Here is a 14,281-nt window from a genome sequence, read left to right on the forward strand (position 1 = left end):
TAATGCATATTAATATGGCCATTAATGGTAACTCTTGAGGGTGTGAAATGAAAAATTTCCTCAAATCCAATATTGATTAGAGGATGAAGGTGGAAAGGCTTTATAAACCTTAAGTGTCAACCTTGGGGCCAAGCTTGGACTCAATATTCTTTTTAAATAAAAATTTTTATTTTTATTTTTATTTTCATTGGGCTAGGACGTGTCGCTAACTAAGTCAACACTGTGTGGCACGTATATGATTGAGTCAACACATAGTTGGAGACCGAGGAGAGTAGAGAAGAGTAACTCGGCCAAGAGAGAGAAATTCGGGTTGGACTCTTTTCTTACCATCGGATTGTGTAGCCATTTGGGACATACCACCCATCTGAGTCGTCGGATGAAGGTGCCATTGGAGGCCTCAGACTATAAATATAGGTATTCTCCCTTCATTATTCTTCGTCCCAAGTTGAGTATATTTTTAGTCAACTTTTTCTTTCTCCCTCATACTCTCAGTCGACACATTTTTGACAAACTTCTCTCCCTTTCTTTTTGTGGCACAAAGAATTGGCACACACAGCCAAATTGTGGGAATTCCGAGAACTAATATTGATAGTGAGATTGTGGGAAAAGAATTGGCGTGAGTAACCATATTGTGAGTATTTCAAGAACTAGCACAAGTAGCCATATTTTAGGTGTATTGAAGATCGATTCTTTTAGTGCAATAATAAGAAATCGAATAACAGAGAACTGACTATTTTATTCCAAGGATAACGTTGTTGATAGTCTGCTTGCATATTTTGGACAGTACATGGAATGTCTTAAAATTAGCGACATAGTCGTGACTCAGTCAATATTATTTCGTATCATTTAGAACTGTTGCAAGCTACGCAAACAACAATATATGTTACTGAATTGTAATATTATATATGTGATCCTTCGGTTTTTTTTTCCTAAATTATATAATTATTATATATTTACTAATAAGCAATTACAAGTTTCATTTTTCTTACTGGTAATAATAGTTGTGTTTTTCCTTTTATGGACAAATAATATATCTTGTAATACATTTTGAACTTTCAATTAATGCAAAAAAATATATATAAACCATGAAAATCGTGGAACCAAACCATTCATGAGCGATTTGGTTCGGCTCTTATAATAAAATCTGGGGTTAATTGAGGTGATTCAAATCATATCTTTACTCTTCGTATGATCACTGAATTGCACCAAAAACTAAACTAAATTTTTACATCTCAATTGTCCACAAGTTTGGCAAACATAAAATAGACAACAACAATGATATTTTTGGAAATGTATGAATGCTCAAAAATGCAATTTTGGTATATTAATGCATGTGATGTATGGCATGCTTGAAATGATATTTTTTATGCACCCACGAATATTTAAAATACATACATAATTTTTAATTATGGCGGAATTTTGTCTCCTGTAGCAGTAAAAAATTTTAGCTCCAAAAACTATCGACCATTGATATTTCTAATGTAAATGTGACGTTTAATAATAAAAAAAATTAAGAGTAAATATTTATTTTAATCACTCATGTTTCTCGACCATATCATATTAGTCTCTAGTAATACTAAATTACCATTTTAGTCTCTAATAATATTAAATTACTACTTTAGTCTCTAATGTTTTTAATGTTGAATCTCGTTAGTTTTTTTTTCTCCATATTTGTCTTTTAATGCTAAAAAATTTGCATACGTGACTGTTGAGAGGTAACATGGTCATGCATGTTACGTATGCACCGACAATTTTGACACATCACTTAGATGATGTTGTTTTATTAATTTTTGTGCTATTTATTTATATATGAAAAATGGCATCGTTTTAGTTTTTGAACAACACCTTTATTAAGCGACGTTCTTTTGTGTGATTTAAAAAAAACACAATATGACATTGTTTGTTATCTTCTTCCATCTTATACTGCCAAAGGAAAAGCGACTCATTTTTCATCGCTACCTTGTTAGAACATGTCTATCTTCATCCCTCTTTTTCTTCCATTATTGTTGATGAAGAAGTATTCATTCGTCTTTGTCCTCTACAATGTTTATCCCTTCGAACTTTTTTGTTTCTTCTTTTTGTTTTGCAATTTTGAGAATACAAAGAATAAGGATTTGAAATTAAACTATATTAATGGGAGAAAAGAGAATGTTTGACTAGAATTAATTGGAGGCATGGAAAATATAGAAAGTTCAATTCTAGATGATTTCAATCATTTATTGTCAGCCATTAAGCTTGGATCAAAAAACATGATAAAACCACACCACAATGCATGAGTCAGCTTCACGGAGAATGACAATGAAATACGCAAGTTAATAATAGAATTTAATATTGATGATTTGAAATACTGAAAAGATGAGGAACTGAAATTAAAGTACATTGAAGAAGAAAATGAGCAATTTTGGCAAGAATTAAATGGAGACATTGAATCAAATTTCAATAAGATGGACATTCATTTTGTTCTGCGATTCTGGGAATGCGAACAAAAAAGTTTCCAAGGGATACCCAATGTAGAGAACAAAAAATGAAGGAATAAGATGAAAGAATATACACCGTTTTGTATTTAAGTTTTTTTTTTTAAATAAACAAAATAACGTTATTTTAATAATAGTTTTATTTAAAAAATATTTTTAACCAAAAATAACTTTGTTTTCTTTAAAAAACATTAAAAAATTAATAAAAACAATGTAGTATGAATGATGTGTCAAAATTGTGGGAGACATATGTTATTCCACTTTTTATATCACTCTATGTATCATCTACTCTGATTAGTTGAAAAAAAAATTATTTAAATTAAAATTATAATTATGAAATATTTTTTGATCAACTATACCTTCTGACACATAGAATGACACAAAATAGTACCACAACAAACGTGTTACCCTATGTAAGTTTGTTAACTTTAAAAGATGGATAATGGCCGAAGGACAAATGTAGTTGGACATTGAAAGTATTAAGGAGTAACTTGATAAAATCGAAAAATATAAAAACATAAATAAATATTTAGTCAAAAATTAACTTTCATCGAAATATTTCTCCTTCTCTTAATTTTATAGTTTATCTTTAATAACCAAATTAACTATTCTTACAACATATCAAACTATTTCTCTTTCTCTTATCTTTATCGTTAAAAACCAAATGACAAATTAAAATGATCACAATTTGATTCTCAAAATAACATTATTGTGTCATAAAACCATCAGGGTATCTATTTCACAATCGGTTGCTTTCTAAAAATTGATTTTCAGTGGCCAACAATTCTGAACAGATGGGAAGTAGTCAGTTTTAGTGGCAACCTTGCATATTTAACGGTTTATTTCATGTTTATTAATCAATTATTGAAAATGGAATGCAATGTTTTTAAATTGCAGACGACATGATACAATTATAATATTTAGTGTCACAACAAATCACAATGATGCGATCATAACTGGCCACAATGCAACTTCCACGTCAGACCACAACACAACCACATTAAATCGCATCAAACCACATCGATATCAAAAATATTTTTTACTTACAAAAATAATTCACATCACAATGACCCAATTTAAATCACACATGACATTAAATTTTAACGGTAAAAAATGAGATGAAATGACCCAAAGTCAAATTGAATAAGAATACAGCTAGAAACATATATTTATACTTGTATATAGTTTGTACTTGTACAGTTGTACACAAACCTATCAACTTCCCAGTGACGTGAGATGTGATACTAGGTGTTGTGACACAAGCATAACAAAGATTACCATCGAGCATTCAGTTTAATATTCCCAACATAGAAATTAAACCTATTTAATTTGGATAACTACACACCATGGCAAAATAAAATTAAATACAATGTATAAAACATTCCAATCGAAGCTCATTCCCCACAGCAAAATTGTTTCTAAGGTGAAGGGAAAATGGTTCTATGGTAACCAACTACAGCAAATGCATTCGCTCCACGTAAGAGTGGTTCAACCATTGACTAAGAGGCTCGCCGCATCCAACAAAACAACCTGAATTGCCATTTTCAGTGAAGAATGGGAAACTGAACATTTGCAGCAGTTCATGAACAGACTGTCTCACCAAAGAAGTACCTGTCACCCTGCTTCTACGACCCCACCCAGTAACGATATCGATCCGGCTGGGGCCAACCCCGGATATCAGCATCTGTCTGCGAAACCAAGCAAGTGTCCTAGATAATGCTGTTACAGCAGTTCCATCTGACATAACATGAAGATTTATAAGCCAGTAACACGAACTTTTCTGCTTGACAGCATCCGGATATACATTTCTTTGAGCCGCCACCTCCCAAACGGAACCAGCTTCTTCCTTGAGTCCAGTTTTGTGAAGAAAATCCACCACGGCATCTACTAGCCCTCTTTTGCCCTCTCTATCTTCGGAATGCATCAGGTCCAAGAATTTGCTTACATGATCACGGACATTTTGACCATCAGGTCCGGCTGATGGCATGGACAGTAAAAATGTATGTGCAGGGTGGCGAGTAATTGCCATAAGCTCGCAACAGAAACCCATATCATATGATGATTGTGCCTCTGTACAACAACTGAGGAGCAAAGTATAAGTCTGTAAAGTCGGGGTTAGGCCGAGAGACACCATGTTTAGAAGAAGATTATACGCATCTGACAACCTATGCACCCTGAGGAATGCACTGAGAAGAGAATTGCTTGTTGGCACATTTGGACGCAAACCTGCACTCAGCATTGCCTGATACCATTCCCGAGCTTTCTCAACATTACCAGCCTTACCCCAAAGGTCTACTAGAAGACCATAAACAGGTTCATCCGGTACCCAGTTCTTCCGCTTCATCTCAACAAAAACTGCTTCTGCTTCCTCAAGATACCCACAGTGGCCAAGCACCTCCATTACTATGCTGTACGTGACTTTGTCGGGTGCAAATCCTGCATTCTGCATGTCGCGATATAGTTTCAATGCTGTCTCATAGTTCCTTGCTTTAGCTTGCAAAGCAATCATGATATTGTAGGTGACTAGATTAGGAACACAACCCTGATCAACCATCTCACAAAATAGCCTATGGGCAGCAGCCAAATTACCAGATTTTCCAAGGCAGTTGATTATCACGCTGTAAGTGAATGTGTCGGGAGAAAGGCCAGCTTCTTGCATTCTTTCATACATAGACATGGCAACATCAAGATATCCAGCTTTGGCATGGATATCAATGAGTGTACAGTAAGTCACACGATCAGGCTCACATCCTACCTCCTGCATTTGATTGAACACATTCAGTGCTTCTTTCAGGTAGTTCGCACGGCCATAGCTGTGAATCAAACGATTATAAGTTACAACATTGGGCTTGCATCCATCATTGACCATCTGCTCCAGCAATATTTTAATTGCACCAAACTGTTTTGCACGACCCAGGATACCAACCATGGTGGTATAAGTATGCCCATCATGAAAGAAACCTGCTTGTCGCTTTAACCAGTAAAAAAAGCTTAAACCAACTGAATGGTCTTGAAGTTGCTTGAGGATTTGGTTAGCTTGATATGGATCTAATGAAAAATTAAGGTTGCAAAGAGCCTTCTCTGTAGCAGGACACCACCTTAACTGTCTCAGTATATCTGAAACCACATCGACAGCACGCCCTGTGTTTGAAAAATGCCTGTTTGAAAGAGCAATCCCTGCTGGCATTTTGAAATCCCTGGAGTGTTTATTAAAACTTTCCTTGAATGAACCCGACACCTGTGGATTTGAATTTTGTATGTAGGAACCAAAATTTGTAACCGGGCGGTTTGAATGAGTTCTTGTTCTCAGTGGCAAGGCTCTACGGTCATTATTATTTAGAGGAATATTTGGAGTAACCCCTGACTTCTCTGACCCTGAAGAAGCAGCAGCATGTTTATATCCTCTAGATGAATTTGGTTTATCACCTTTTCCCTTTGCACCATGGTAATTACTAGTATGGTTTGACGGCCCTGGCTGAGCAGAAATGGGTGGTTTTGGATGAACAGCAATAAAATCCTCCTTTCTAATTTGTTTCACAGTTGAAGATCTGATGCTGGGTAGGGTCCTGGCAGGATCAACCACACAATTTTTAGAGTTGCCTAGTATTCCCATCCCATCTGATAAAGGAAGCTTATAGTTAACTAAATCAGAAAGAAAACTGACAGCAGCAATACCGGCCCTGTAAAACTGGTCAGCACTAAGAGATGTGTCAACATGGTTCTGAACACCATCAGCCACACAAGCATATGTCACAGAACCTGATGTACTTGATGGGCTTGGAGTAGACCTGACTTGTTGTCCACTAACAGATCGAACTACTAACTCTCCCTTGGTGGAAGCTGGTCTATTTACTAGGTTTCCTGAAACCGCGTTTCCTTCTACTCCAGATGTAGTTTTGGATACTAAGGAGGCTGGCTTATGAACATTTAAAACTTCATTTTTGCTCTCCTGTCTTCTTGACACACATGTTTCATCCTCGGCGCAAGTGCATGAATTGCCATCTGCTCCGTTACACCGTGAACCACTGAGGAAAAAACTCCTAGCACTGCTAGAAAGGGCACTGATCTGCTTCGATCGCAACATATTCTGCAAATAAAGTTGTACATTTCATAATCAATAAACCCTAAATCAAAAAACGAAAGAGGTAAGCATCACCATAAAAAGGCCAATTCCAAATAACTTTGTACACATGACAAACTCACCATAGCTTCAAACAAAATGCAAAAGCAAGCACCAGCCCAACTCAATCTTGAAACTAGTATTTACATGACAGTATACCATCAGATATATAGCTAGAAGACTACCCACATTGCTGAGGTATGAAAAAATCTAAGCATTTATACATTATAATCACCAAAGAGAAGTCTTATTTCAAATCAGCTACATTGAAACAGAATTTCACCCAAAAAAAAATCGTTGCCATAATCCCTTTTCCAGAAAGAGCATAACCAGGCACCAAAAAGCTTACTAGCAAATGTTGTTGAGCAATCCAAAGTAAACTTGCCATTTAGAAACATCCAAAATACAGAACAGTTGATGCATCACCGAGTTTCTGACAGCTTCAAAGCACATTTGATTATTTATCCAGCACGACTGCACCACCATAAGATTCACTTTTTTCCCTTTACTTTACAAACCCCAATTGGAGCCATGATATCAACCGGGATTCTATCACATACCACGCACAACAGCTGAACACGACAACCAAAATAATTATAATAAAACCAAAAGGGGCAGCCAGGCCTGAAGCTGATTCCAATGATTCAAAATTCAAACAGAAAACTCGCACTCCCAAAGCTCTTAAATTGTGCTGAGCCAAAAGATGATATGTCCAAACAGCAATTCCCAAAAAAAAAACCTGATAATGAAATTTTGATATGTCCAAACAGCACATGAAAAAAATGAAATTTCAAAAACCCTTTAATCCATTCATAATTTTGAAAAACTCCCGGCTTTATACACCACCAAACAACATATAGCATATCGAAATGCAACTAACTCTCTGAGTCTGACACATTCACTGAATACAAGTACACTGTTAAAGTGCGAAGTCCAGATTTTTACACATTCAACAATTAACCCTTAAATGAATGGCGATTATAATAAACACCGAAAACAGAAGAAGTTGTAGAAATTTCGTGATTGAGCTTCCAAACATGTAGCTAGTGAAGTAAAAATGAATTCCAATTAAAAAACAATACCTGCATCGTTCAGCAACTGTGTTGAAGCATAGAAGGGTTGGGAACGTGAGAGAGAAGGGAAAGTGGCGGCTCCTTTGTGTCAAAGGGAGAGTTTTCCAACTAGTTTGGGAGAAAAGCTCTGTGACGTGAGCCCTTATATCACTCGCGTTATTTTTTTCTATATTTCTTTTTAATTGATATTAATATATTGGGATATTATTTATGATATTAATTATTTATTACATCAATTGTTCAATTATATGGAGATGTCAGAAGTTTGATCTTGTTAATAGATAGGTAAAATTTACACTTCTCTAATTTCTAGATTACGAAATAAAATAATTAATTTTGTTATTGCTGAGGAACGCCCCTGAAATTCACACTAAATATATATACATACGGAAAATATAAATTAGTATCCTTAGATCACACATTAAAAACTAAAACAAATTCTTGGAAGTAGGAGAATGACCTTATTCTTGTCTACACATGATGAAGAAAAAATTTATGATTTGACAATGTTTTAATTTTATACTCTGTTATTGTATTATTTAACCTTTCTAATTATTTATTATTGATTTTTCTGAAGAAATATTGTAAATAAATTGGTAATAATGTAGTAACTTTGTATAAATGATTATATATTAACTATACATATATATTACATGTAATTATAATTTTCACTCAACAAAATATATGTGGTCGGACAAAACCAATTTGAAAGTTGATATAATGAAGGATTTAATTAGAATTTATCAATAATCAAAATTGAAAATATGTATACATCAATAATGTAAGAGTTTTTTATATTATTGCTATATCATATATTTTTCATTTTTAATAATTAATGATTCTTTAAGAAAAAATAATTCAAATAAATGATAAATAATATATTAACTATATATAAATTATTATATTGTCATATTACATAATAATCTAAAATGTAAAAGTTTATTTAGTGTAACTTAATCCTATGGAGTTGAGCTCCTAGGTGGATTCTGATTACTAATGGAAGAGAAGAAGAAATTATTTTATTTTAATTTTCTTATTCAGAATAATATAAGTCATGACCTTAAATATGGATGACAATGAGTCTAGATAAATCTCGAAAGTATATTACTTATACTCACTCTGTTGTTTTACTTTTGGACCTAGATCCATGTTATACTCACTGGATCTGCTACCTGTGGGTTCTTAGGTACCGAATATATCCGTGGTACTTACAAATTCAAAAATATTAAAAATAATTGCGAGTAATTTAAGTAATCGTGTGATTGTTTCATACAATTTTATATATTATTTAGAAAATTAACAAAAAAAAATTGCAAAACTTAATTTAAAGTTTTAAACATAATTTAAATTCACTATTAAATACAACTCATTTTACTCAAACAAACATAAAAAAACAACTGATGAGAAAGTTATTTTATAAGAACTCAACACTACATCATACATAATACATGAGTTAAAATCATAATTGGACAATATAATATTACATTATTGTTTAACAATATAACATTACTGACAATTACATTTATGAATTAATATGACATTACAATTAAGAATTAATAATACAATAATATAATTATGATTAGTAAAAAATTACAATTATGTTGTTATATATATATATATAGGTTTAGGAAGGAGATAATTACTTATATGAGAACAATGTGTTATTATGATAAATGTGAACATTTAGTATAAACCATTAGATCTTAATTGAATGGTTAAGATTAAAAGATAGGTGCACATGACAATCATGTGACAATTATTAACTTTTAATCATAACCATTCATGATTGTTTGTAAACCCATATCTATTGTTTTCACAATTTTTATATGAGAGTTATTCTCACTTGAGTAACTCCCTAGGAAGGAATTATGGGTTGAGATATCTACAGGTCTGGGTACCTCATTACCCGAACTCATGCTCATCCAATAACGGATCTCAAAATCTCAGGTTTCATTTACCTATGAGTCCAAAAACATTAACTCAGACCTAATTTATTACGAATATTATTTATAAATACCCACAAGTCTAAGTAGCTATTGTCATTCCTACCGTTAAATATATTTTTTCTTGTCTATACTGGAACTCTCATTTAAATTGAACTCTCGTAGAGATAATCCACACCCAATTGTATATCCTATTATAAATCATTTTTAAAATTTCTACTGCTTAAAAAATATGTTTTACCAAGTGATATAAAAAGAAATTGCATTTCTTGTAAACCACTCCATATTAACTTAATATATTTAAAAATATTGCCAACTTCAGATTTTTTTCTTAATTTATAAGAATAGTAATTAATAAAAACCTAAATCAGTTATATTAATCCCATAAAATACCAGAAAACAATAATGACAATTAATCAAAAAATTTTGTGATAAACAATATTGCAATATACTAGACCAATCACCAAAATTTGACCTTTAAAAATTACAGGAGAGAAATCCTACAATGATTATTCACTTACGATTAAAATCATTAGTTAACAACAAAATATATGTAATACATCATCAATCCAATATGAAATCTTGAACTATAGAATAACTATCTTTTGAAACACATGAAAGTTTTTGTAAACATAAAAGAATCAATATTTCAGCACTCTATATATTTTCAAGTACAAAATCTCTAACTAAAGAGGTTATTGGAAATATAATTAATTGTGACGTGTGTCAATATTTGAAAGATATTTAAAATTTTCATAAAATATAGAATAATTAGTCGTACCCAAAATTTTCAAATTAAGTTTTTAATAAATAAGTTTTTCATGAAATTCCCATATTTAATTTAATTCACACTTCAATAAATAATTAAGTTTTTAAGTTATCAATGTATTATTCACCATTCAAATTTAATTATCATTGACTTTTAAATGTAAGTAGTATAAATGAATAATAAATAATATAATAATTATATATAAAGCCTACTCAACAAACGAGCAAGGACTATATTTAATTTCAATATTATTTTATTGTTTTATGTTTTTAAGAAGCTGGATGGGGTAGAGTCTTGGGTTAGGATACTTTTTCGTTAGATTTGGTTTTATTCAAATCATGATCATGCATAAATCATAATCAAATATTGTGTATGAATATGTTCTTGAGAAACAATGTCGAATATGATTAACTTGTGAATTATACATTATCTAAAAATAGTATAATCAATTATGATGATATGATTAGACTTGTATATTACTAGACGGTCAAGATGCTTTTAGAGAGAGAGAAGAATAGAAAAACAAAAACAGTTAAAGTAATATGATCAGTGATTGAAAATGCGGTCCGCATTGTGTATTGCGGCCGCAACAATGCGGATGCGGCCGGTACCGCAACGGCAATGCACCGCAATTGCGGTGTGAATGAAATTCACATAAAAAACCGCATCAAAACCGCATCAATCCGCATCAAAACCGCATCAAAACTGCAATGTTGCATTTTCATCTCCTGTTTTGTTTTTTTCTTTCAATTTCTAAATTCAATCATCCAAATCCAACTTTAATGTTAGATAAGATTCCAAAGACAATTTTTTCAGAAAAAGTAAAAGTAAAAGTAGATCCAGAGAGTAGAGTATAAATTAAAGTAATGAAAAGACAAGATTCCAAGACATCTTCTTCCTCCTCCTCCTCCTCCTCTTCTTCCTCCTCCTCCTCCTCCTCTTCTTCCTCCTCCTCCTCCTCCTCTTCTTCCTCCTCCTCCTCCTCCTCTTCTTCCTCCTCCTCCTCCTCCTCTTCTTCCTCCTCCTCCTCCTCCTCTTCTTCCTCCTCCTCCTCCTCCTCTTCTTCCTCCTCCTCCTCCTCCTCTTCTTCCTCCTCCTCCTCCTCCTCTTCTTCCTCCTCCTCCTCCTCCTCTTCTTCCTCCTCCTCCTCCTCCTCTTCTTCCTCCTCCTCCTCCTCCTCTTCTTCCTCCTCCTCCTCCTCCTCTTCTTCCTCCTCCTCCTCCTCCTCTTCTTCCTCCTCCTCCTCCTCCTCTTCTTCCTCCTCCTCCTCCTCCTCTTCTTCCTCCTCCTCCTCCTCCTCTTCTTCCTCCTCCTCCTCCTCCTCTTCTTCCTCCTCCTCCTCCTCCTCTTCTTCCTCCTCCTCCTCCTCCTCTTCTTCCTCCTCCTCCTCCTCCTCTTCTTCCTCCTCCTCCTCCTCCTCTTCTTCCTCCTCCTCCTCCTCCTCTTCTTCCTCCTCCTCCTCCTCCTCTTCTTCCTCCTCCTCCTCCTCCTCTTCTTCCTCCTCCTCCTCCTCCTCTTCTTCCTCCTCCTCCTCCTCCTCTTCTTCCTCCTCCTCCTCCTCCTCTTCTTCCTCCTCCTCCTCCTCCTCTTCTTCCTCCTCCTCCTCCTCCTCTTCTTCCTCCTCCTCCTCCTCCTCTTCTTCCTCCTCCTCCTCCTCCTCTTCTTCCTCCTCCTCCTCCTCCTCTTCTTCCTCCTCCTCCTCCTCCTCTTCTTCCTCCTCCTCCTCCTCCTCTTCTTCCTCCTCCTCCTCCTCCTCTTCTTCCTCCTCCTCCTCCTCCTCTTCTTCCTCCTCCTCCTCCTCCTCTTCTTCCTCCTCTTCTTCCTCCTCCTCTTCCTCCTCTTCTTCCTCCTCTTCTTCCTCTTCTTCCTCTTCTTCTTCTTCTTCTTCCTCTTCTTCTTCTTCTTCTTCTTCTTCTTCTTCTTCTGTGATGGTGTGAATGTGAATCTATGAGGTTTCTTCGCGTTTTGAGTGAGACAATGAGAGTGAGACAATGAGAGTGAGACAAGGAGAGGAGAAGAAATTTCTTCCAATTTTGGTTTGGTTTGGGACTTTGGGGCTTTGGGCGTATGGTTGAGGAATGAGGAGTGAGGACTTGAGGGGAAGAGAAATAGTGAAATACACTGCAGTGCACTACTGCAGTTCTGGACAGAGAAGAGTAGAAAAGAATTAGGGATTAGGGAAATAGGTAATTAGGGATTTAAATATTATAGGATTTAGTTTTTAGATTAGTTTTATTATTATAGGAATATGGTCGTTTTATGTTTAAATCGCTAATTACCTATTTCCCTAATCCCTAATTCTCTTCTACTCTTCTCTGTCCAGAACTGCAGTAGTGCACTACAGTGTATTTCACTATTTCTCTTCCCCTCAAGTCCTCACTCCTCATTCCTCAGATTTAGTTTTTAGATTAGTTTTATTATTATAGGAATATGGTCGTTTTATGTTTAAATCCCTAATTACCTATTTCCCTAATCCCTAATTCTTTTCTACTCTTCTCTGTCCAGAACTGCAGTAGTGCACTGCAGTGTATTTCACTATTTCTCTTCCCCTCAAGTCCTCACTCCTCATTCCTCAACCATACGCCCAAAGCCCCAAAGTCCCAAACCAAACCAAAATTGGAAGAAATTTCTTCTCCTCTCCTTGTCTCACTCTCATTGTCTCACTCTCACTGTCTCACTCAAAACGCGAAGAAACCTCATAGATTCACTTTCACACCATCACAACTCACATGCAAAAATGAGAAGAAGAAGAAGGAGAAGAAAACTCACCTTAAAAATGCTTTCCTCTGAAAAAACGATGATGTTGGTGTTGGTGGTTTTCTTGAATATGTTTGAGAGATGAGATAAAGATAGCAAATGGGAAAGCAATGTCACAGACTCACAGCCTCATGGGTTCATTGCATAAGTAAGCATGTGAGTGAATTTGTCTTGGAATATTGTATTTTCATTACTTTAATTTATACTCTACTCTCTGGATCTACTTTTACTTTTACTTTTTCTGAAAAAATTGTCTTTGGAATCTTATCTAACATTAAAGTTGGATTTGGATGATTGAATTTAGAAATTGAAAGAAAAAAACAAAACAGGAGATGAAAATGCAACATTGCAGTTTTGATGCGGTTTTGATGCGGTTTTTTATGTGAATTTCATTCACACCGCAATTGCGGTGCATTGCCGTTGCGGTACCGGCCGCATCCGTATTGTTGCGGCCGCAATACACAATGCGGACCGCATTTTCAATCACTGGTCAAAACATGTGGCACTATGGCAGAGGTTATTTTGCAATACTCCGAATTTTAAATAACTTCAAACGGGTGAAACCCAATGAAAAAGGAGTGAAAAAGATTTGGAAGATGGAGAAAAAGGAGTGAACAAAATTTCTAAGTTTTTGGGGAGTAAAAAATAGAGAACCGAAAGTGAAGAGATCGGAGGAAAACACATGGGAAAGTGCGTTTATTAAATGCATACAACTTTGTGTGGCTTACTGAGTACATGCCAGCTTTCTATTGCAGACCTTTTTAAACTTTGATTGTTAACATGAGAGAGTTGAAAAAAGTGAATATATTGCACACACCCGGAAATGAAAGGGAAGATTTTTTACGCGTATAAAATTGTATATGAAATCTGTTAAAGAAACAATTTATATAGAAAATATGTTTTTCACCCAGTTAATCGATTATGTTGCCTGTTAATCGATTAATGAGCTGTTAGAGAGTAACTGAAATCTGTTTTTCAGTTTTCTGTTGAAACTGTTAAAAACTGCTTTCATGTTAATCGATTAAAGCTTTACTTAATCGATTAAGTGACATATTTTTAGTTAAGATGTTAATTGGTAAACTACCTATATGTTATGCTTATCAACTATTCATGTTTTACGTTTATGTTATGCCTAAAATGCACAA

The 14,281-nt window shown here is 34.6% G+C and overlaps 1 protein-coding gene across 4 annotated transcripts; it reads right to left on the bottom strand.

The window, feature by feature from the left end:
• Positions 1-3,616: 3,616 nt before the first annotated feature.
• On the bottom strand, positions 3,617-7,805 carry LOC109341615 (pentatricopeptide repeat-containing protein At1g74750-like). Of its 4 annotated transcripts, none has more exons than XM_019579558.1 (2): positions 7,677-7,805; positions 3,617-6,561 (listed from the first exon to the last, which is right to left on the bottom strand). In XM_019579558.1, the coding sequence occupies exons 1-2, from the start codon at positions 7,680-7,682 to the stop codon at positions 3,928-3,930; spliced, it is 2,640 nt and encodes an 879-aa protein (XP_019435103.1). In that variant the 5' UTR covers positions 7,683-7,805; the 3' UTR covers positions 3,617-3,927. The 4 variants fall into 4 exon arrangements, with proteins under 4 accessions (XP_019435103.1, XP_019435101.1, XP_019435102.1 ...); XM_019579556.1 differs by lacking the exon at positions 7,677-7,805 and adding an exon at positions 6,976-7,358; XM_019579557.1 differs by lacking the exon at positions 7,677-7,805 and adding an exon at positions 6,944-7,356.
• Positions 7,806-14,281: the final 6,476 nt, after the last annotated feature.

This window comes from Lupinus angustifolius, unplaced genomic scaffold (genome assembly GCF_001865875.1).
Source record: "Lupinus angustifolius cultivar Tanjil unplaced genomic scaffold, LupAngTanjil_v1.0 Scaffold_523, whole genome shotgun sequence".
NCBI classification, from domain to species: Eukaryota; Viridiplantae; Streptophyta; class Magnoliopsida; order Fabales; family Fabaceae; genus Lupinus; species Lupinus angustifolius.